Genomic DNA, 23,815 nt, shown 5'->3' on the forward strand with positions numbered 1-23,815 from the left:
TGGCCTTGGAGGGGAAGAGGTGTTTAATGGAGCAGTTGTGCAGGAGTTATGCAAATAGAGAACATAAATAAGGAGCAAAGGCACTCATTTAAGCTTCTTGCCTCCTCAGAAAATTACTGAATGCAAACAACTATTGTGAAAGTTAAGAAAAATGCATCATCATTTATGTATAATGGGTACAAAAATGTGACCATCCATGATGATAACAAAATTCTCCTTTTGTGAATAGCAAAATTAATTTCTGTAGGTGATGAAGAGAAAATATGCTTGTTGTTGGTCTGTTTGGTTTTTTGTGCTTTCCAGTTTACTCTGAAAAACAGCAAAGCAGGAAGCTAAAAAGCAGTTCCCTAACCCAAGAGCTGGTGGGGAAGGGAGGTGGTAAAAAGACCAGTCTCCAGTTTTGCTTTGGACATATCTTGACTGTTTAGCCTGGTTTTGTATAAAAAGTTTTTTCTTCCCTGTCCCCCTATTCATGCAGGATTTAATTTACATGTAAATACTATGTATTCTTTGGTAAAAACAAGAGCATGTTTTTAAAGCGTAGCTGCATTTTTTTTTTCTTTACTGACACAGCCACTTCTTGCTGTTTGAAGTTAGAGTTTTGAACAGAGCTAATGAAATGTAACTGTTCCAGTCCTGGGCTTGCATGCAGATGCTCACATCATATTGAGAATCTTAGTAAGACTTACCAGCAGACTTAATGGACATAGCATTTTCTTGGACTACTACTTCTGCCTCTTGCCGTGTAGAGAGGCCATCCCAAGCTTTGAAGCAGTTGGAAATGACAGATCCACAATCCCACATGCTGCTCCACTGCTGTACATGTCCTCCCATGGCCTCCCCTGTGTTTTAGCCCAGCTTCCTTCTGGGTGTACAGATGCAGAGGTAGTGGTGATGCCTTAAGTTTTAGCTTTCATGTTTTTCAGATTCTGTGCTGTCTAGGGGTGTAGTTCTGAGCCTCATATTAAGTGCTAGTCAGCTCTCTTCACAGAGTAGGTAGACAAAACAAATCCTTTTCCTGCTGAAGACCAAGGACAACTTTCAGGCCCAAAAGCATAAGGAACGGTGGACTGAAGGGAGAAACAAGAAGGATGAGACCTCACAAACTGAAGCTGTAATTGCATAATTAAACCCCAATATGCAAATGGACCAAAACCTTAAAAAGTCTAAGACTTCATGACGGGTTGGGCATTTTGTGACCATTCTAAGTCCACCTTGGGTGTAGCCCTGGTCAGACTCTTGTCCTGCCTAAAGGCCTTTCAATAAATACCTACTTTATTCTCTAGCTCTGTCCAGTCTCTGTTTCAGATCAGCCTTCCCAAGGCATCAGTGGCAGTGTGGGTATGGGTGGATGCTGTGGTGTATGGATATGGAACTCTGGTGATGTGTTTCTGTTGTGGGACTGTTTCTCTGAGCACAGCTGCTCTGCAGCTGTAATAAGGCCACTCAAGCTGATTACAGACATGATAGCAACGTGTCCTGATGGCCCTATGACAAGTACTGAAATAGAATAGTTCAGGTTTTGTTTTACTGCTGGAAGAGAGAGACAGGGAGTGATGTGGATATGACTGTTCTTATGCATCTAGTTGCATGGAAGTGCAGCTCTGCTCTTATCTGTATGACTCTGCACCTCCTGCATATGCCTAAATCTGCTCTCTACATTGTACATGAAGGGGAAGCAGACTTTAAAATCATGTGAAGGTACATTTTAAAAACACCAGTGGAACTTCAACACTAATTAGAAAACTTTGCTGTAATTGTGTCTGCAAGAGGCATTGCAGATGTATTTCTAGGGAAAGTTACTTGAACTACTGCTCTACTAGCTAACAGCACAGCAATTGTCTCACCAAGGACTTTGCTTTGTTTGGCTTTTCTAAACAATTCCCTCACTCCTGAACTTGATGCTATATTTCCTGTGGAAGAATTTGCTTGCTTTCTTCTGTTGGTTTCTGTAAGTTAGGTTTTACCTATTGCTGAATGTGGAGATTACCATATGTATTTAGTTCTGGTCATCTATTCTTCAGTTCACTTTTTTGGTGGGGAAGGAAATATTATTGATTTGCCATTCCTACTCCCTCTCCTTCTCCATTCTCCTGAGCCATCTGTTTTGCTCTGTTTTGTGTGGTTTTTAGAGGAGATAAATTTCTACTTGTTAAAATTGAAATAACCGAGTATGTAAGTGAGGTTCTGCGTGTAAGGTTTTGGAATGTTGCTGCTAACCATAGGATAAAATTTTAACATGATAAAAATAATTAAGCAAACAGAAGCTGGATGTAATGTGCTTATAGCCACTATCAAATGAAAATCATACAGTCAGGTCCAGGAGTAGATCAAATTCTGAGCAGTATTTGCTGTTTATGTGATCAGATAGAAACAGAAACTAGGTTGATTTTTTTTTTTTCCAATTACATGCAAGTTCTTATAAAAACAATCATTCCTTGTATTGCAGTCCATTACTTTATTACCATAAGATCACTGTATAGCCTGTGTGCTATGTGAGAGTATGCCTTGTACTGAGAAACAAACTACTATAAAATTGTGGGAATACTCTGCTTTCTGGTCTAAGTGCAGTGAGATATGTGATGATTTTCTGCTGGACTGAGTATATTCATCTTCAAGACAGTAAATAGTCAGCAGTGTAGTGATACAAAGCATGAGGAGGGAATTTGATCCCATAATGGCCATTGTTTTCTTTGTTTTAAAAATACTGTGATGTTTGGGAACTGCCTGAACTGTAAAATCTGGGCAGCAGCTGTGTGTCTAAAGTGACTCTCTTAAACATGATCTGTTCCTGAATTAGGGACACGTGCAATCCAGAAATTTGCTGATTGTCTAAAGACCAGTGTAACTCTTGGCTCTACATTTTTTTGCCTTGAGATTCTCCCTGGAGCTGGACAGGCCTGCTTAATGACTTTCTGTGCTGCTCTCTTTTCCCGCTTCCCTCACTGCTTTGTTGTCCTTCATCTCTGGCGTCTCCATGGGGGGAACCTGTTGCAGTGCAGAGTTTAGCTTTGAGCCTGCTTGTTTTTGGACCAATCCTTTAGTGGATGCTGACACTGGGTGTTTGTTTTGCACACAGATGACAAGGTTGTCCTCTTGTATCGGTTCCAAGCGCTGTTGACATAAAATAGAACGCCAGGTTGGAAGGGGATATTAAGAATCACCTGGTCCAACTTTTCTGGGGCAAAAGAAAGCGTCATCTAGACAAGATGCCCCAGCGCCCTGTCCAGTTGAATATTAAAGATGTCCAGTGTTGGGGATTCCACCCCTTCCTTGACAAGATCATTTCAGTGACTGGTTGTTCTCATTGTGAAAACTTTTCCCATTGTGTCTAATCAGAATCTCCCCAGGAGTGACTTGTAAAAAGGGAGATTCCATCTTTTTTGTAGCCACCCTTTGAATACTGGAAGGTCTTTGATAATAATCTGTGATACCAGGATATGCTGAGATGAGACTGTAATTTGATCCTTTATGCTAAATCTTGTTGTTTTAACCTTGCTTGCTCCATGCTATCTGTCATGATTCCAGGCCTGCATAGAAGGTAGAGAGAACTAGAGTGAGAAAAAAAAAGATAGTCTCTGAAGCTTACCTGTGAAGTCATCGAATTTTAACATGTTGCTTATCTTCAGATAAAGATTTTTTGTGTTCTGGGTTTAGACCCTCAGTTTGGTTTGTCAAAACAGAAATAAAAGACTTCATGTCGGCAGTCATCAGTCCTTGAGAGTAAACTGAAGAGGTAAACAAAATCCATAGGAGGAAACATTGTTATGAACATAATGAAACTTTTTCACACAGAGTGAACTGAAACGCTTTGTCCCAAAGCAGGTTACTCAGAGCTGTCCGGCTTCAAAGGCTTGCATGACATGAAAGTCTATCAGGTTCTGATTTTTCTCTCCATTTGGAGAAACCTGAGTTTGGTTCTATGTTGCTGCCACTATATCACAGAGAGGATATTGAAGTAACTAATAAATACTAAAGTGTTTCCTTCCTATTCCCACCAAAAAAACGAATGAAAAGTACATCTCTGACTTACCAAGGAGCCTGTCTTGCTAAATGAGCTAATATTTGTGGGTGGGTGCTGTCACTTAAGAAAGTAAACAGCCATTTTAATTTCAAGCTCTATTGCAAAAACAAAAGATCAATGTTTGAGAGACATTCTATTTGTTTCTCTGTGCACTGTAAGTTCTCTAATTAACTGTTACTTGCTGTTTGTTGTGCCAAAATAATCATATGCTCAAAAGCCTTGGGTGGCTTTCTTAGTGTTGAAGGGAGAAGACTATGGAAGTGCCAAGGGTTTGCTTTTCTGTCTGACAGTCCAAAGGTGGAATTAGAATCACAGAATCATAGAAATACTTAGATTGGAGAAGGCCTTTAAGGCCGTCAAGTCCAGTCATTAATGCAGTACTGCCAAGTCCACTAGTAAACCACATCCTAGGTGCCACATCTACGTATCATTTAAATACCTCTAAGGATGATGACTCCAACACTCTGGAGCTCTGGCTGATATCTCTGATGTCAGAGCCTGCTTTATGTCAGCTCTGAAGAAAATTGTGTTTGATGTCATAAGGCAAATCAGACACTGCAAGAAAGTTCAAGGTGTAGTTTTGAAGCAACTGTATGTGCTGCTATTGGGCAGTGCTTTACAGGAACAGAATATGTGTTTTCTGTACTGAAGCTTAAATTGTCTAAATCATGTAAAACACAGAGTGTAAGGCTTGGACCAAATTTTTTTACCCTTGCTGCATGTGCAGCCTTGAAGCCTTACTAATTGAGTGTACAAGGGCTGTGTGAAAATGACACATGGGCATGTCTGCTTCTGTCACTTGAGTTCAGTGTGGCATGCCATTATGGTTGTATAGACAGACTGTGACAACTGACAGTAACAATGTATTGTGCCAACATATTTACTAAGACATCTCTTTGATTTGATTTGGCAGAAGAATTGAAAATTACATTTTCAACAGTATTTTTATATATTGTATATAAATAATGTATATATTGGTTTTTATAAAGGGGAGTGGCTTAGTCTAGAGCCAACATGAACCTTGTTTGTTGCATTGGGCAGAAAATGCTACTAACAGAGCAGCTGGCATGTACCTTCCCAGGCTCCATCTGTCAGAGTCTGCATTGCTTTATAAATCACATTTCTAGCGGAGAGATTTGTTTCTTGCTATAATGTTTGCAGCCTGGATTAAAATGGAATTCCTCCATTGTTTGTTTGTTTGTTTAAAAATACTTATTTTTTAAGTGTGCATGTATGTGTGTATATATATATATGATATATGTATGTCCCTTAAACTTTCCATTGGAATTAACTTCTCCCCTTAATAAAGAAGCTTTTCTGCCTCTACCTTCCTCAAAAAAGAGGATGATTAAAAAAATTGAGACTCTTCTATTTACAATTTATCAACAGAATGAAAAGCAACTTTCAAGTAAAATAAAATCAGCAAGGACACAGTGAGATTTGGTCTCAGCCCATAGAAATGCTAATTTGCTATCAAGGCTATTCAGGACTGGTCAGGGGAATATTATTGATGGAAATGAAGGATTTGCTTCTAGCTGATTGTCTCGTGCATACAGGATTTGGGGGAAGGGCTTGTCTGAAACAGAGTGCGAATTACAGGCAGTACTGGTTATGCTGCTGTATGTGTTTGTTAAACAGTAATTTGGTGTGTGTCTTGACCCTTGAGATTACGAAGCTGACTAGTCAATGTTTTTTGTCAAGATAGTGTTTCTAAAAAGAAACAGACTGAAATCTTGTTTGTGGATTGCGGTGTAGTGGTGGTGGTGATCATCTCATCTTGTGGTGCCTTGAATGAATGCCAGCTTTATTGTGCAAGGTCTTTACCTGGGGAGAAGAGATTTCAAGTTCTTCCAGTTTCTCTGCATTTTGTATGGCTGACTTACTGCATCTTATCTGGAGAAACTCAACATGGTATTATTTCATATCAGTGGGTTTTTTTGTTTTAGATGCTGGAAGGGATTTCCCTTGAGTGGAATGGTAGATGCTAGCTTTACTGTGTTTATTAAGGATATCTGCCTTAGTAGATGTGAAGAATTACTGTTTACTGAAGGAACTTGAAAGAATTTTAATCATGCTGGTTTTAGTTTTGGGGTTTCCATAGTGAGAGGCGTCTTGGAGTTTAGAACTGCTCTTAATGGTTAGGCATCCTTCTGTACCTTACCTGGCTTTCAGATTCCTCCATGCTCCTGGAACAATTAGTTATTTAAGTAATGAAGAGCTTTGATACTTCGACACTGCTTCCCACTATGTGAAGAGAGAAGTGTGCGGAATAGTCTGTTCTATTTCTTGTTTTCACTGTCAGTGAAGGATTGACTGCCAGCCCCCTGGAGAGGCCTTGGACAGGAGGTGGACATGTTCAGTGACTACAATATGTTGCTATTAATAGCTTGCAAGCTATGGGGTAATTAAAATCCTGAGCTTTTACTTGAATGCGCACAAATTCACGAATGGTAGAAAAGTACAACAAAAAGACTTACTGAAGTGATTTTTATTGTAATAACCCTTGAATATTTTTGTTCATTGCACATACTTTAGTACTGATCTTTGTGATGCAGAATTTTACTTGAGATTTTCCAGTGGTATGGAATGTGTGTGGCTTTTTGGCTGTAATTGCTCTTTGTATGGAGGCTGGGTTGGTCCTGTCATTTTATCAGGCTGTATTTGGACTAAGTCCCTTCCTATTCTTTGTCCCCAAATAAATACTTGCTTTCTAAATTTCGCACATTTGTTTTTGCTGCTGATGATAATGATATGAATGGCAGAGCAAGTGGTACCAGTAACAAGAATATGGATAATGATCTGCTTATGTTGAAGAAAGAGAGTAGATGAAGTGTACTGGTGACCCTCTACAGCCTTGTCTGTGGTGCTGTGGGAGGGTGTCTCTTGTCCTAGTACATTGGACAAGGGTTGAGTTTGAAATTCTAACTTCTGATGGCTTTCCATTGGGGGAATTGGGGTGCTGATCAGTGAGGAACAGTCCCAACTTGTAGGCAGGTAAATTCCAGGCCAGATACAACTCTGTGGATGTTGGGATGCACTCAGCAAGTTCTCCATCCCCTTGAAGTAAATATGTTGCCTGGCCTAATGCATTGCAGAGAGAATTTCTTCAGTGGAATTGCTGTATGGCAGAAGTGCTGTAAGCCTGTTGCAGAAGACAATTGACACACCTGATTGATACTCTTATTTTTATCTGCATGGCATACATAATGTAAGCAACTCCCTTTGTAAATTTTGAAACCTTAGTTTCCCATGCCACTTTGGAATGTTATATATCCCTTAAGGCTATATCTGTGGTGATAGAAACCCTGAATGCTCTCTGCTCAGTACCTGCTACTAATAACCACAGTCTGTGTAGATCTACTTGGATGGCTTCCAGGTAGGTAGTTGGCTCCTGAAAGTTCTTCAGAATCTAGAAACTTGTGGCACTTGCTGCTGTGACTTGCCAGTGTCTCTCTAATTTAAAAATGATAGTCTAAGGTAATAACCATCAGTGACAGCCAAAAAGTCTACCATGGTGCAACGTATTTACAAAGCAGTTTGACAAGCTCTATGAAAAACAGATAAGGGAGAACCTGTATCTGTGGGGTACCTACTTATTTCAGTATGTAGCTCCTCAGTTATTTACAGTGATCTAGGGACATGATATTCAACATAAATTACATTTAGTTCCTGAGCCAAAAGTCTAATCTAGTGTATATGGCATATTTAAACATTTTAAAAACATTAAAAACGTTACTACAGCTTGGATGTGGAATACTTGATCTAAAAACATATATTGTGGATAGTTTAGAGATGTCCAAGTCTTTTGCAATTAGCAGTCAGAAGTAACAAACCCTCAAGACCAGCTTTGATTTGCTAAAAACCTTATCAGTTCAGTGAAGCAGCAACTTCAGACTCATATATCTGAAGTTCCACATAATGTTACAAACCCTTGCATTAGGGAGATTTGCTCCTGTTTTCTGAGTGGGGAAACCACTTTTCAGAAATCCATTCCTTCCACTTTGAAATGTCCACAGTTATTTCTCAGGTAGATTAAAGTACTGATGTCTAAGAGTCTCCAAGCCACTTCCAGAATGTATGTCTTCACCATTCTGTAAAAGTATTTCCTATTGACTTGAAAAATTAGGTGCTGTAGGTTATAGTTACTGTAAGCCCATAAGATAAAAGTTTTCACTGGGTGGTTTAATATGGATCTCTAAGCTAAAATGGCAAGACCTTAGTGAAGAAAACAGGACTTGGAAACCTCGACTGTAGTGCTTGTGTTATCAGAAAGCATGCATTCTGTAAATATCAAAGATTGATACAGGATAAGATGAACAAAAGACAGTACTAGTGGATGTATTGATGACTTTGCATAGTTGCATTCTGTGATGCATAACAGAGATTGCTGAATTCCTGTGGCAACTTATTGTAGTAATCCTAATTTTATCTTTAATCAGATAATGGTAGGAGTTCTTTTTCAAAAAGACCAAAATGTAAAACTGAACAATTTTCTTGTATTTACTTGTGAAGCAAACTGTTGCATTTTAAAGGTGAGTGATCAGTGACAGCAAAGGCAAATAGAACTGAGTGTAAAGCTGTTCCTGTGGTTTGATTGCTGAGAGTGATCAAGCCCAGCAACAAACCTCCAAGCATCTGAACAGCTGCTGGGCACTCAATGCTTAAGAACTCTGTTTAACTTACTGATTATTGAGCTGCTTTAAGTCAGTTTTCTGTTAGTAGTTTATCCTGGATGAGTTTTTCTGTGCTTGAATTTGCACATATTCCAAAAGCTTGAAGAGGAAAAATGTGGAGCAGCCCATGCAACATACTAAGGAGGCATTTTGATTTGTTTGATTTGTTTTTGCTAGGCCAGCCAGCTTTAGTGTGATCTGATAAGCTACTTTCTGACCTTTGTCAAATAGAACCAGTTATTCTGGTGGGGAATTTATCTTACAGAGAGTTTCAAGCCTAGTGAATGGAACTGAAGTTGAAAGAGGGAGAAGAGAGGTGGGACAGCAGGTACTGGGCATATGGACCAGTGTCTTTGCAGTAGGAAGTTTGAATTCTGAAGATGATTTGCAGTGCGAGCTGCTGAGATTTGTTGAGAGAGCCTGCACATACAATTGTGTTCTGTATGAACTGGCACATGGTGGGAATTAGCTGAGAAAGAGAGGTGGGAGGGCAGATGTCTTGAGCAATGCACACACAGTGTTTAGGGGATGTGCCCATGTGGGTGGCAGTTTGGAGAGGGGAAGAAAATGTGACGTGTAAAGATCAGCTGTAGAGTGATGGACATGAAGCTCATCATTTGAGCTTGATATGCCATTGAACTGAAGACTCAGTAATTAAGCTTCTACTCTGATTTTATTGTGTCGATTGCTTGAGTGCAGAACCAGTTTTGACTTTACAATAGTATTTATGTAAACTTTTCAAGGAAGCCTTACAATGCACATTGCATTTGACAGAAATACATGGTGTGCAGTGTGGACTGCCATGCAGTTTTAACTCTCTTTTTGTACCCCATTAAATTATATGAGAGATTTTTTTTAAAAAAATTTTTTTTTAGTATTAATCTAGTTATTTGAAAGCAATTTTAAACAGCAATTTTGTCATAGTCACACGACTGCTAAAGGTAAACTGGGGATACAGGTGGGAGCTTACAGGAGGGAAACTTCAAAAGTTACCATGTTCTATAAAGAACGTCCACTTTGCTACTAAAGGAGATAAAATTTTTGTTTATATCAAGGACAACTGGAGAAAAAAACAATTTCTTTGAAGATTTTAATACTAGATGGCAAAGTAATTCTGAATGATGTAGGAAAGAAGTCAGGTCAGTCTTTGTATTGTGTTGTCTTAAAATTGAGTAGTTAACTAGTGCTTATGTATTAAGTTGAATGTAAACACGTGTGCTGTCTTCTAGTCTGCTTTCAGTTTTTGCTTAAAAAGAGGTGTGAAAGTAACAGTTGAAGAACATTGGAACTCTTGGCTCCCTCCTGTTTCTGTCACACAGTTCTTGGCTTCTCCCTCTACCCTCCCGCCTTTGCTGTCTGTGGAGCTTTTAGCTTATATCTTGTGGATGCCAGCAGTTCTCATTAAAATAATGCAAAAGACTGTATGTTAAATTAGTTCTAATCTGAACTGTTAATCTGCAAACTGAAATTGCCTGAATTATCTGCAAGGCTTGAAAATGTTCCTAATCTAGTTTTTACAGGACATGAAATGCATTCCACATCTCAGCTATGTACATTTAATCCTGCTGCCAAAGTAGTAATTTGAGCAAATAACTAAAACCTTTGGTGTTTAGGCAAATGAGAGCAAGACATTTAATCAACGAATCATTACAGATGAAAAGAAACTTGTTATACACTGAAGTTTTCTCATTTGACAACACTCAGTAATGGACTGCTGTGACTTTGTCACTTCTTAGTGTTTAGCCAAACAGTATTTAGTTGAAACCTAATAATTAGAAAATTGCTTGAGTAAAGGCTGCAGATCTCCACTTGAGTTTATATGAAGTTACCCTGATGTTGACTGTTGCTTTATTGGTTGTGTCTAGTCCAGTAAACCTTTTTATTTCAGATACCTAATCTGCTACCTGCATTTTTACCACTTTCCATAGTGGCGGAAGTTCAAGTATGAATTACAGTTGTTTTCTTTCAGCTGTAATTCAGTTAGACAATGTTTTTAAACTCACTGCTAGTGGTGATTTGAAGTTTAAAATGCTTCTTTGGAAAGCCAGAGTGCTTTCGGAAATGTTTTCTTGAACCTTTAGTAGTTGTTTTGCAGGTTATGTTTTCCGAAGAAGCAAAGTGACATTTACTAATTTTTTCTGACAGCTAGAAATGTCAATACTCTTTATAGATGAAAGGTAGCTTTGTTTGCATTTGGAAATACTAAAAAATGGAGTTTTACGTATATGTATATGAATTCCATTTGAAGGATGGCATTAACCAAGTGTCAAGTGTCACTAAGAAGTGTCAAACATTGCTGGGAATGTTAGTCATGAATATGAATAAAATTCCTGGATTTGAGGGAACTCACTGGTATTTAAAAAATGTATAAGCAAAATGTAGCATAGCATAACATGTTGCAGTATTTAGGTCATGATGCAACTTTTATAATGTATATGAACAGCTTCCCTTCTGGTTTTCTTCTTAAAAATAGGAGACAGGATTTAAAAATGAATGAGTTTATGGAAAGTGGAAAACATAGGACTCAGTTGAATGCTAATGGAATGTCTTTGTTTCCTTGCTTTGTGCTTAACATTGGAAGTCTTGCATACAATGTGTGTACAGTGTATTCAAAGAAATCAACAGTAAAAATAGAAGTCTAATTGGAAGAGGCTGCTAATATGGACCTTTTCTATTGGTTGCTGAGGTCTACTATTTGTTCCATGAATATATAAAATTGGGAAGAAACGATACTAGCACTGAGGCATTGTGTACTGCAAACTTTTGCTTATGCAATGCAGTGCATCTTTCTTGCAAGTGGAAAAAAAGGAAATTCTGGATAGGTGCAGTTTGCAAGTTAGATAACAGATGAAGTATACACTGCCAGCTCCTAAGGTGTGATACAGGGAGTACTTCAAAGGGGATTCTGCCTGTGTGTTTTCGTGGTAAAGGTGGTCTCCCATCCTGCCAGAGAGGAGGGACTTACTTGGGCCATGCAGCTCAAGTCATGTAAACAGTTCCTGATCTTGGACAGTAACTTGCCCTCTGACTAGGGAGCCCTGCCTCAGGACAGACTGAGGATTTTACCTTAGCAAGGTGTGATTTCAATGGGAAAGTTACCCTTTCCCTATATTTTTACCCTTCAGGAGAAAGCATGTATTCCTTTCTGATACCTCAAAATATGTGTGTTCTCAGTCAATGATGGACGTTCTCAGCTGTCAAGGAAGTTTATTAACCTTTTGTGTGGGATAATTTTGCAAATATTCCTGTATGCAGGAGGCGTCTGTGCATACCATCCTGATGCTCTACTTGCCCTTCTCCTGATCTGTGAGAGTAGTAGCCAGCATAGCTGCAGGGTGGGCTTTATAGATGGCATGTGGAATAGGGGACACCCAACTATGGGAAAATGTTTTTCTGTCTTAATTAGCCCTGGCCGTATGATCTTGTAAGAAATGGCAAAAAGAGCATTTCAGTGGTCATGGGGATTTGGAGGCTTTTTGAGAAATGAGGGATTGGACAGGCTTTAGAAACTCGACTCCAGTCATGGTAGTGTTGTTTTTCCTACTGAATGAATTGTTTCTTGGCATCTAAATTTATTATCGTTAAATATTTTTCAAATACTTTCTCCTCAGTATGATTTAGATTTTTTAAAATCTCATGCAGATCAAGTACTTTGGCTGCTTAATCAGACCTTCTTGATTACAGATTCTTTCAAATACAGGTTGTACTTTTTGTTGCTGTCCTTTTTCCCCATCCTCTTCCTGGCCTAAAGCGCTTGTTTTGTTGTTTTGTTTTACAGGCTCCAGATAAAAGGAAAGCATTAGAAGAGACCAAAGCCTACACAACTCAGTCTCTAGCCAGTGTTGCTTATCAGATCAATGCACTGGCCAACAATGTATTACAACTGCTGGACATCCAAGCGTCCCAGCTACGGAGGATGGAGTCCTCCATCAACCATATCTCCCAGGTAATCTCTTTTCTTTTTTAGTAGAGGACTGACAGTGTTGGAGGAGGAATTATCCTGTCTTTTATTATTGAGTTGGATAGTTTACGTTGACTTCCTTATTGTAATAGAAAATGGTAAGGTTTTTTTCTTTCTGATATTTATGAAACATGCTTTGTGGTTAAGGTCATGACCAAAATAAAATAGTTCCTGTATCAAGAATGCTGGAATTATATTTGATTTAAAGCAGGAATTAATTATTAAGATTCCAAGATCTGAAGCTGCACTTGAGGGAGGGGTAGAGAGAAGGATTCTGTTTTGGAAGGAAATCCAGTTAGAAGTGCCATATGGGAGGTGGTGTTTTATTTAACACATGCAGTGAGTTCATTTGTTTTCATAGCCATGCAGGATATAATTTCATGTCCTGTGTGGAAGGGGAGAGAGGTAAACATGCTGCCACTGCCTGCTCAGGCCAGACTCCTCAGCCAAGGCAGGTGAATGAGTGAGCTGACCTGACTTGTACTGTGACTGCAGTATTATGGGAGTTGCTGCAATGAGGACATGGAAATAGATGACAGGAGAGAAGAAGCCTATCCCTCTCTGTGGCAGCCTGTATTTCCCTGGCTGAAGCTTCACCCTGGCTGCCTGCTTCTGTGGGGGGGAGCATTGCTGCTGCTGCCTGCCTTGTACCTGATCATTGGTCTGATTGTATGTTAACTCAGCCAAAAATGTCTGCTTTATTTGATCTGGAAGTGGCTTGCTGCATAACCAGATGTGTGCCATGTTAGTGCCAATGAAGGCAGGGACAGAACTCAGTTATTTCACCCTAACATTGCTGTTCTGAAATGGGCTTGAAGGAGTTGTTAAAAGCCCAGGATCTATTCTGTTGTGCTCTTACTGAAATTCAGTTGCATTTTCACTGGGCTTTGTCCTATGTCTCTTTGAGATGTTTCAAAAAGAAATAACACAGGATGCAACCTAAAACGTTCTTCAGTGCAGCCAGTGAATTAAAAACCTTGGTTGGTCAAGCAGCATCCTGTTGGTGGCACACCTTAGACCAAATATGTGAAGGAAAACGCTTCTTATGGTCTCTGCTGTCTCCCTCCACAGCCCTGCTAACGTCTCGTACTGCGTTTTTGGAGTTGTGGTTTCTAAACATCTTTCTGTGAAATGGCAGAACAGTGGTTTTATCGAAAGCATGTCAGCAGGGAGAAGATTCCAGTGCATTTAGAAGGACCCTCCTAGTAACAAACCTATCAAAAAGGCACGTGAGGTTAACATGTGCGGAGAACTAAACAATGCTAAAAGCTGTGTGAAGTATTTAAAAAGCACCTGTCACTGAAGCAGGAAAGTAGGAGGAAATGAAATCGCTGTAGATAAGGTGGTTTTTTTCTGTTAAGTATTCAGACATGCTGGGGGTTATGACTATCTCTTAAGAAATTACTGGATAAGGAACTGAATCTACAGATTTTCTCAAGCATTGGATGCCTTCTTATACTGAGCAGGTTTTTCTTAAGTGTTTGAGAGCTGCAGTGTGTGTGAAGCAATTATTGTTAAATTCTCATTGGCCCATTAATATGACTAACCGTGGAAAAAGCCAAAATGTTTGATACTAGCATAAAAGGTGTTAACCCACTGTACTATTTGCTGCTTGGATTGAAGGCACTATGCTGAAAGCTATTGAGTCACCTGATACATGAACTGTTTGCTAAAGGCTGTGAACAATCAGTGCTTTGTAAAGCTTTTGAGGAGTGTTTAGCAAGGTCACTTGCTTGTAGTTTCTGTCCTGGTTGATCTTGCCTGAAACTAATCCTTGCTTATAAATGAACCTCTGCAGACTAATTTTGTAGAATTAAACTGGATACAGATAATGCACACATACCAGCTCAGTTATTTGCTTTGAAGTGTTTCTGCTCAAATGCTTCAACTGCCTTTCTTAAATCGGCTGTACAGTTGCTGTGGTAGACTGTTTTTGAATGCTTTGGGATCTTCAGAGTGTCCTTCCCTCTACCTGTATCAATATTTTCATGTTGCTAAAGCATGGGGATGAACAAAATCTCAAAATGGCATTCTTTTTCATGAAAGAAGTATTGCCTAGAAACATAAACTTAGGCATTGCCAGTCAATTACTCGATTCCGGGTTTTGCAAAAAAGAGAAGCAATCTGTGAAATAAAGCACAATTTCTCAAGTTCTTTTAAGGAAATAAGTCCTGTGGCTCTTCTGAGTGCAGACCGTTTCTGTTTCCATACTGTTTTTCAGTTCACTATGCATGTTCTCCAGGATGACTCTAAGCCAAATCCCTGGATAGTTAAGCCTGATTAGTAGCTGCTGTATTTTTTTCTAGCTTTGTGTCTTCTTCACTGGAAAAAGCACTCATGAAAAGTTAAGTGATGGACTAGTGAGTTGTATTGTTACTGGAGCCTAATTTTACAAATGGAAATTGTGCTTGGTTTTATAGGAAAAAAATATATTTGGCTTTGGTTTCTGGTTGAGCACAAACACAGAGGCTTCACATGAGTAATTGCAGTGTGGTGAGGGAGCACTTTTCTGAGGCGAATGTAGTGAGCAGATCCGGGAATGACTTTCACACAGCAGCTAGAGCAAAAACCTGCCCAGCTGCATCTGCATTTTCTGTAGTTACAGTTGTCTTTTGGCTGTAGTGCTTGGGTCTGGGAGTGACCTGCCATGTGATCATTTACTACACCCAGTACAGGGGGCTGTACACACAGAGCTCAGCTCTGTGGTTTAAATCCTTCATATTGACTTGGAGCACTGCCAAGCTGACTTGACCTTTCCAAGCTGCTCTGATATGGCAGAGCAGAGACTTGGTCATTCTTCTGAAGAAGCTTGAAAACCCTTCTGGTATAAGAGATTCTGCTTATGCTGTTAGGCAAGATTTGGGATGATAAAGATAGTAAGTGTATACTTTGCGCCAACACTTCACTGACAGCATTAACTTAGCAAATGTCCCAGACACCATCCTACAAGAAGGGCCAAATGCAGGATCCAGTAAACTGCGAGCCTGTCAGCCTGACGTCGGTGCCAGGGAAGGTCATGGAACCCATCATCTTGAGTGCTGTCATGTGACACGTGAAACCAGGGAATCAGGCCCAGCCAGGATGGGTTTGTGAAGGCAAGTCCTGCTTGACCAACCTGATCCCCTTTCATGACAAGGAGACCCACTTAGTGGATGAGAGAGAAGCTGTGGATGTGTCTACCTGGACATTAGTAAAGCCTTTGACACCATTCCCCACAGTGTGTCCTGCAGAAACTGGGTGCTCATGGCTTGGATGGGTGTGCTCTTTGCTGAGTGAAAAACTGTTGAGATGGCCGGACCCAGGAGTGTTGGTGAATAGAGTTACATCAGCTGGCAGCTGGCTGCCAGTGGTGTTCCCCACCAGTCCTGTTTTAAAGCTTTATCAGTGATCTGGATGAAGGGATCAAGAGCAAGTTTTTGCTGTTAGTTTGCAGACACAGCAAGTGGACTGGAAGTGTTGATCTGCTGGAGGGCAGGAAGGCTCTGGATGGGGGTCTGGACAGGCTGGATGGATTGAAAGAAGCTGGTGGTCTGAGGTTCAGTAAGACAAAGTGCCAGGCACTGCAGTTGGACTACAACAACCCTTTTTAGCATTCCAGTCTTGGAGAAGTATCTGGGAAGCTGCTCAGCAGAAAAGGGCCTGGGGGTGTTGGTTCAACAACAACTGAACCTGAACCTGACCCAGCATGTGCCCAGGTGGCCAAGAGCACCAGTGCCATCCTGGCCTGTGTCAGAAGTGCAGTGGCCAGCAGGACTAGGGAAGCGATCGTCCCTCTGTACTCGGCACTGTTTCTTGATTGTACTCAGCTCTTCCTCTCCTTCTTGGAAATGAGCATTGACTTAAAACATGTACTTAAAGATAAATTTTTTGTTGCTTCATTTCCACTAAGTTCAAGAGAATGAAGATGGGACAGACAGATTTCTCAGAGGAGAGAGGTTGACAAGGACATCCTTGTTTACTGTGTCAAAGCTGAAAAATGTAACAGATCAGCACTCATGTTTATGTCAGAGCTGCAGCACTGGGTGTAGCAACTATTCCTTTCTTTCCCCTCTACATAAACAGTTTTCAAATAGCTCAGTATTTAAATCCAAGCACGAAGAAAGCAATAGTCTCCTTTTTAAGAAATGATAATTTTCACCAGGAAACACTGCTGCCCTTAAATATTCAGTGTGAAGATTTTCTTTTGCATCTGAAGCTCTCTTCTAATGTGAAATAGGGACTATTGCAAAACAATGTGTTTGGAAAACATCACTCAGCAAAAAAAGATACATGCACATCTTATGTTACCATTTAAAGTTATAAGCTTTTAGAACTAAAAAAAAATTTGGAACTCCCCTGAATTCGTTTAGAAGAATCTTGCCTGTTACCATGTGTCTAATCCATTGCATGTGAGGCAAAAGGCAGTGTAGGTACAGTGGTGACTCTTTATGATTGAGTTTTTGTGGGAAAGAGCTTTCAGAGTGTGTATGTATTTTGGATTAATGTGATACTGCATTTAGGGATTGTGGTGTATCATCACAACACAGTTTAATTCATGTTTGAAAGCCGAGAAGTAGAAAGAGGGTAAAAAATGTGACAAATCTGCTGATGAATGTGGATGGTCGTGCCTAGAAACAAGCAATTATGTGAAGTACTTTAGTACACTTACAGATGGGAGCAAAGGACTTTTCCAGATCCTTGTAATGGAGACTATGCTTCCTAAGTACAGCTGTCCAGGTACTTTTATGCTGAAGTTGCCTCTTTGAAAGAAGTAAATGCATAGACCCCTGACCTTTGTCTCTGACCTGAGGAACATATGGGCTAGATGGAAGGACTGTTAATTGGAGAGAAGATTAGCCAGAACTAGCAAATGGTTGACTGCTGCTAACAAGCAGGGTCAGTACTGGAGCCCGCAGTGTTCAGAACATTCTTTGGAGACTGTTCAGAGCATAAAGCATATTTGCCACAAATCTGGGACTAACTCTAAATTAGGAAAGGTGATTCATGTGCTGAATTGCAGAGCTTCAGTACACAGGACTGTTATTGAACCAGCAAAAACCTTGGGAAACTGGGCAAGGTACAAGGTCCTACACCCTAGGACAGGGCCTGAATTGCATTTGTGTGCACTGGGAGGTGACTGAATAGCAATGGGTTGGAAAGGAACTGGTGTGCTGATGAGTGCTATGCTGAGCATGAGCCAACACCACAAGGCTATCTGAAACATTGTGGAAGGGTTGCCTGGGGAAGATTGTGGCTGACAGGTGAAAGGCAATGATTTGATTTCATCTGGAGTGCTGGGTCTGAGCTGGTGTTTTTGTTTTTTTTTGTTTTTTTTTTTTTTTTTTTTTTTTTTTTTTTGGTTTTTTTTTTTTTTTTTTTTTTGGTTTTTTTTTTTTTTTTTTTTTTTTTTCCACTTCTGCCTTGTTCAGGAGTGATTTAGGGAAACCAGAGGCAGTCCAGCAGAGAGGGATGCAGAGAATGATCAGGGGAGGTTGAAGGAGTTATGTTAATTTGGTCTGATAAAAAGCAAAGCAGTGATGTTGTGGTAGCCTAATAACACTTAAGTCTGTTTCTGTCTCTGCAGTTAGTCTTTCGCTTGATAGTGACAGTGTTAAACAGCTAGCCATAAGCTGAAGCTTGGCAGATTAGTACATGAAGTTGGGAGAAGCCTTTTTATTTTGGAGTGTGATGCAGCACTGGATCTCTGCCATGATTCTGTTCGGTATTACACTTCAGCAGCTGGATGTATCCTAAAAGCTGACTTTGTAGCCTTAAAAGGCACATCATAAGTTATAGGAACTAATTGGTGTGGGGGGATGATAACTACAAAGTAAGGGGGGGACCTGCCATCACATATGTACGAATCTTGCAAGCTCCACTTCCATCCAAACTTTCCACACATCCAGAAGAGTGTGGAAAGACCAAAAGTATCAGCAGGAACTAGTGCATCATCTAATGTTGTATACATTAGAAGGATAACATCTTCTGTCTGGTTCTCTTGGACTGCCCGTGCCTGTCAGCAGCCACAAATACACTAACTATGGCAAGAAACTTGCACCTTTTGTTTAGATTAAGCTTGCCTTGGGTGATGTTCCCTCTCCTAATAAAGTGCTCACAGTTATCTCTGTGGCCTTTGCTTCACATCCTGTTCTTCCTGTTCTCTCCCTGATGGAGGCCAAGGCCCCAAGAAGCTGTGCTGTGCTTGCTCTGTTTATCTGACTGCATATGAAAATTGTTGTCAACTTTGTGCATATCAGCTTCTACATGATATATATATATATAAATTTCTCAGAAAGTAGTATAATGGGTAAGAGTTGCCTTGTCAGTCATTCAGCTGAGAAATGTTGCAATTTATGACACGGAAGAACTACACTCACCGCCAGGTTGAAGTGAGGAGAAGAAGGCTAGTTTATTATGATTTGGGGTTTAAATAGGATTTGGGAATTGATCAAGGGTTGGAGGACAGGAGGAACACCTCTCTGACCCCGATGGTCAATTCAGAAGTCCACAGAGAAGTATGAAAACAATCTACTTTGTTTTGAGAAACTCCAGAAGAAGTATGTAAAAAAGGTCATCAGAAGGCTGAAAATCAGGGCGACAGAGAAATTCCCTTCCTGTCCACAAATGAATACATGTAGGATGTCTGTAATTCCTGTGCAGTTCAGCTGATGCAGTCAAAAAGAAAACCCCAGCACAGTTACCCAACAAACAAATCAAAGCAACCCCCCCATGATACTTAGTTATGTATACCTATGAGAGAGCAACCACAATGTCAGCCTTTCTGTGATGGGGAAGAGCGGTTGCTTTGATGAAGAAGAAGCTGAACCAAAAACTTTTTCATGCCTTTTTTTTTTTTTTTTTCTTTTTTTTTTTTCCTCTCTGTGGAATGCAGGGTTTTGAATATTTTGGCGAATGGGCAAAGTTGCTTAGTTTAATAGCCATTGACTGTCATGAATTCCTTCATATACTTATTTCCATTCCACTGTCTGCTGGAAGGGCAGTCTGAATGGGTAGTTTTATATGTGCTTTAGACCATTAAAACCTTCTTTCTGCTCAATGGTTATTTGGCTGTAAGCTCTGGATACCTCATTAAATACTAAATTAAGAGGCCTGATGCAGCCTTCTGTTTTCTGAAATCAAGGCCAAAAATCCAGGCCTGTGAACATGACTCTGAAAGGCCTTTTTGACAATTTTGTGTAATAAAGGAGTCATCAGTGTTTGTGCAGTCTTTTTAATGAAAACCTCTCATATCTGGAAGATATACCACACAGACGAAATGTGTCACTAAGATACACTAACGCAGGCAAAATGCGTCACTTTATATCACTGATGTGATAGGAAGTCACATATTGGACTTTCCAAGGAGTCTTGTTTTGTTTTTTTTCTTCAGATGCATCTGATTAGCTTGCTGCCTGAAATTGATTTTCTTTCTATTTTAAGTCTTAGTAAACCAGCAGTGTTCACATATGAATAGTTCCTGGTTTACATCAAATTAAAGTTTTATCTCTGTCAGTGTTTTAGTTGCATAAATGCAGTGTATGAGATGATAACATTGTGCCTAATAAAACAGCAGGTAACCAGCTACCAAGGCATTTAGTCAGTTGCTGTACACATGCCATCCAGTGCAGCTATTTGGGATGTTGGTTTTTGTGGCAGCTGGATAGTGGTGTGCTTGAGCTGAGTCTCTTTGGGGAAATGGAGAGGAAAAACAAGTACAAGAAACTTACTGTGGAGCAGATAAGTAACAGCATTCGTTGTACAGCATCACTGGAGCTGCCACTCAAGCACAACAACACATTCTGCTAGGTGCTTATGGCTGGACTTCTTGTGCTGTTAAGATAGGAACTTAGTGCTTTCTGCTGGCTGGTTTTACTGGGGCCACATAAGTGCTTACTTAACTTTGATCTGCAGGTGGAAAACCAAGTAATGATTCACATGAGTGTTTATAAGCCAATAATAACACTGCCACTTTTTATACTGCTGCTGGTTTGACTTTATTCCCTTTATTAGCAGCCTTTTGGGACCCATTGATATCTGTTATTTGTGTCTTGTAAAAGCCCCCTTACTGGTCATGTATATACAGAGAACACTTTATTAGTTCATGGGATGTCTATGAATGACTTGGTAGCTGCTCTTTTAAAGCTGGGACAACTTCTCTTATTTTTTTGTGACTTTGAAAAAGTGTATATGAAGTGTGAAAATCTGTCCCACTATGTTAATCTTCCTAAACACTTGTTATGTGACTCCTGAGCCCCAGTGGGAATTCCTTCCCTTCCCCAGCATCATCTCTGCATCACTGGGGCAGTCACAGACCACAAAGGGAAGTTTCCCTTTACTGTACTGCAAAAAAATAAAAAATTGTGTTGAATGGTACTATTTATGGCTGAAGACCTAAATAGGTTACCCTGAACATTGTTTATTTGAGACAGCTTATTTTGCTGGAGAATATTGTTGATTCTTCCCTGACCTTGGTGCTAGTGCCATCACATTGTGGCAGTAATGGAAATAAAACTGTAAATTTGTTTGTTGTTTAAACCCTGTACTGTATATAAGGTTTTTATTGTTAGACAAAACTCAGAATGTGTTTTAAATGAGCATGTTTTGAGTGACAATTTGCTAAGGCCATCATTTGCTATTTCAGTCATTCCCATTTGAAATGTTGACTATGCATGTAGAAATAACTAGCATAAAAGTATGTGTGCCTCTTTCTCAATTCCAAAAACTAGATTATTAGAGCTGTCATTTTCCTCTCTAATATTAAATTCTGGTTCCAACAAATAATGATATTATTTAATGATTTTGGCTAATATTGTACCCTGTTCTGTCTTATGGGCATAAAAATGTAAAGAATATGTGACCACAGAATCACAGGGTTTTTATGTTGTTTGCTTTCTCTTTGAGAATCTGCTGAGTAGGTATGATTTCTTAATGTATTCTTGTATGAATGCTAATGTTCAATGTAGCTTCACCTGTTCATGCCTAAAAGCATTTGCTTCTTCCCCTCTCAGGTTGTCTTAGGATGATTATTTACTATGGATCCAATTACACAATTCAGTGTGGTCTCACACCAGGACTGAAGCATGGCTTGCTATTTCTTTAACTGGCTTCTCTGTCCTTGCTTGCGAGAGAGAAATAATAATCAACCTGATTTTGTCATGCTATCTCAAATTCTTCTGTGTGGCAAGACCAGGAGCAGCAAGGGTATGATTAAAAGCTATTAGGCTTCTAAATATAAAGTAAGAACAAGTAGGATGGGAACCTTAGAGTTAAGAGGGGTCATGATGGAAATAATAAATCATATCATTGCCTCAGGAAAAGTCAGTTGGGCCATCATTTGAAAATATGAAAACAAGGAAATTGAATAATGACTGAAAGGCTTGATTTGAACATAGGAATTTCTGCTTGCATGTTGAACTCTGTCTTAGCAGATTTTTTTTTTTTTTTTTCATTTTAAGTTAATGTTTTTGAACTGTATTCAAAACCAGGCTATATAAAGTTGCAAGATAAGCCTTCAAACTACAAATCAACCTTTATCTGACTGGAAAGGAGATAAACATTATCTTTGGGAAGCTGATCCTTCTTTGTCCATTTATAGGATTTTCTTACGTGTGTTGTTAAGTCAAGTATTGAGCAAGATGCAGTAATGGCCAGATGTAGTACAGGACTAGAAAAGATGAGTTCTGCTGTGGCTAAGGTTTGTCACCTAAGGTGTGCTGAAGAACGTGCTAACTGAAGTTCTTGAGCAGGGTACGTATTTTTTACTCTTTAATAGCTCATAGTGTATGGTAAGCTAATAAGATGCCTGCTAGTGTGGACTAGCAATTTGTGTATTCCTCTAAATAGTTATTGAATTTCTTTTAATTAAAACGTAAGTTTCTTTCTTATTTTTAATTATCTTGAAATGATGCAGTTGACCTGCACTTGTCTTGGCTGATTATGGTTTCTGAGAGTGGAATAATGGTAGAAATTTTATGTTATTTCAGTTCTCCATCTCAGGGCACTTTTTGCCTGCTGTGGTGATGAGTGAGATGCTGAAGTAATTGAGGAAAATCTCCATTTGGGAAATGGAGGAACCTCCAAATCATAACAGAAACATTCTAACTTCACATAATTATGAGTCTTTAAGGTAAAGAAGTCCAATCAAAATGCCTGAAACAAATTAGCCTTTCTCAACTATCTAATCTCTTACCTGTGCTACTTTATTTTGATGTATTTTGATTCCTTATACATTCTGAATCTCACTTTGAGAGCCAGCACCAATAGGGTTATATCACCTATAAGCTGATAGGAGCCAGGTCATCCTCTATTTTATTTGTTCCACTCTTCACACTGAGGATGGCCATCTCACTGCTTACATATCCTTGGTTTAGCCTCATCCTAAACTGATGTGCAATTAAGCATATCTGGTTTTGTGTTATGGATGGTGTTCAGACCTGTAAATATGTCTGCTAGTACCTTGTTTTGATGGTAGCATGACAACTGACCTCAGAAGTGCTGCATCTATTACAGCTTTGAAGCACCCCTGATGTAGAGGTAGCATTTGATGGTACTCTGGCATCCAAATGCTAAAACTGGAGGAGAGAATTTCTGGGAGTGTTCATGGTGCTTTGGTTAAAATAACAAGTTTTTCCCTTTTCTGAGCTCAGACTGTGGCACATGAATAAATAACAGAAAGCTCAGGAAGTGGGGGATGGTTTCCATAAGCCCTCACTGAGCAAAACTCAACTTCAGTCACTGGGGATTTTGCTGCTTTAAGCAGCAAATTCCTCCTGCAGTGCAGTGTGCCCCTGGGCTGGCAGCAAGAGCATCAACCTTCACTCCCAGTTAGCTTGCTTCATACTTCTAGAGGTCCAGACGTGGGAGCAAAAGGAGAGTGAGGAGACCACAACTCCAAGTTTCTGGCGTCTTATTTTCAGCTCAACAACTTTAAGATTGTATTTTCTTAAGCTGCATTAATGTGTAGTCCAGTGCAGAAATTTCTTCAGAGGTGCTCTCTACTAGAGCTGGCTGAAATACTTGGACTAAATATATCTGACATTAAAAAAATTATTTGAAAAACTTTTAAAATACTGTTTTTCATGTGAAATGTTTGCCTAGAATATGTTTCAGAGAACGCTGCTGACTGGTCATTATTGGATAATGACAGATCACCTACTTTGAGAATATTGAAAACCATCA

At 39.6% G+C, this 23,815-nt stretch overlaps 1 protein-coding gene across 10 annotated transcripts in view; it reads left to right on the forward strand.

Moving 5' to 3' along the window:
- ABI1 (abl interactor 1) overlaps window positions 1-23,815 on the forward strand; it is a 79,496-nt gene that overhangs the window by 11,488 nt on the left and 44,193 nt on the right. For all 10 annotated transcript variants that reach the window (XM_083880415.1, XM_083880417.1, XM_083880416.1 and 7 more), the window contains exon 2: window positions 12,476-12,643. In XM_083880415.1, the coding sequence (XP_083736541.1) occupies window positions 12,476-12,643 (168 nt within the window). The remainder of the gene's footprint in view (window positions 1-12,475; window positions 12,644-23,815) is intronic.

Source organism: Zosterops lateralis, assembly GCF_965231275.1.
Source record: "Zosterops lateralis genome assembly, chromosome: 1".
In the NCBI taxonomy this organism is placed as follows: Eukaryota; Metazoa; Chordata; class Aves; order Passeriformes; family Zosteropidae; genus Zosterops; species Zosterops lateralis.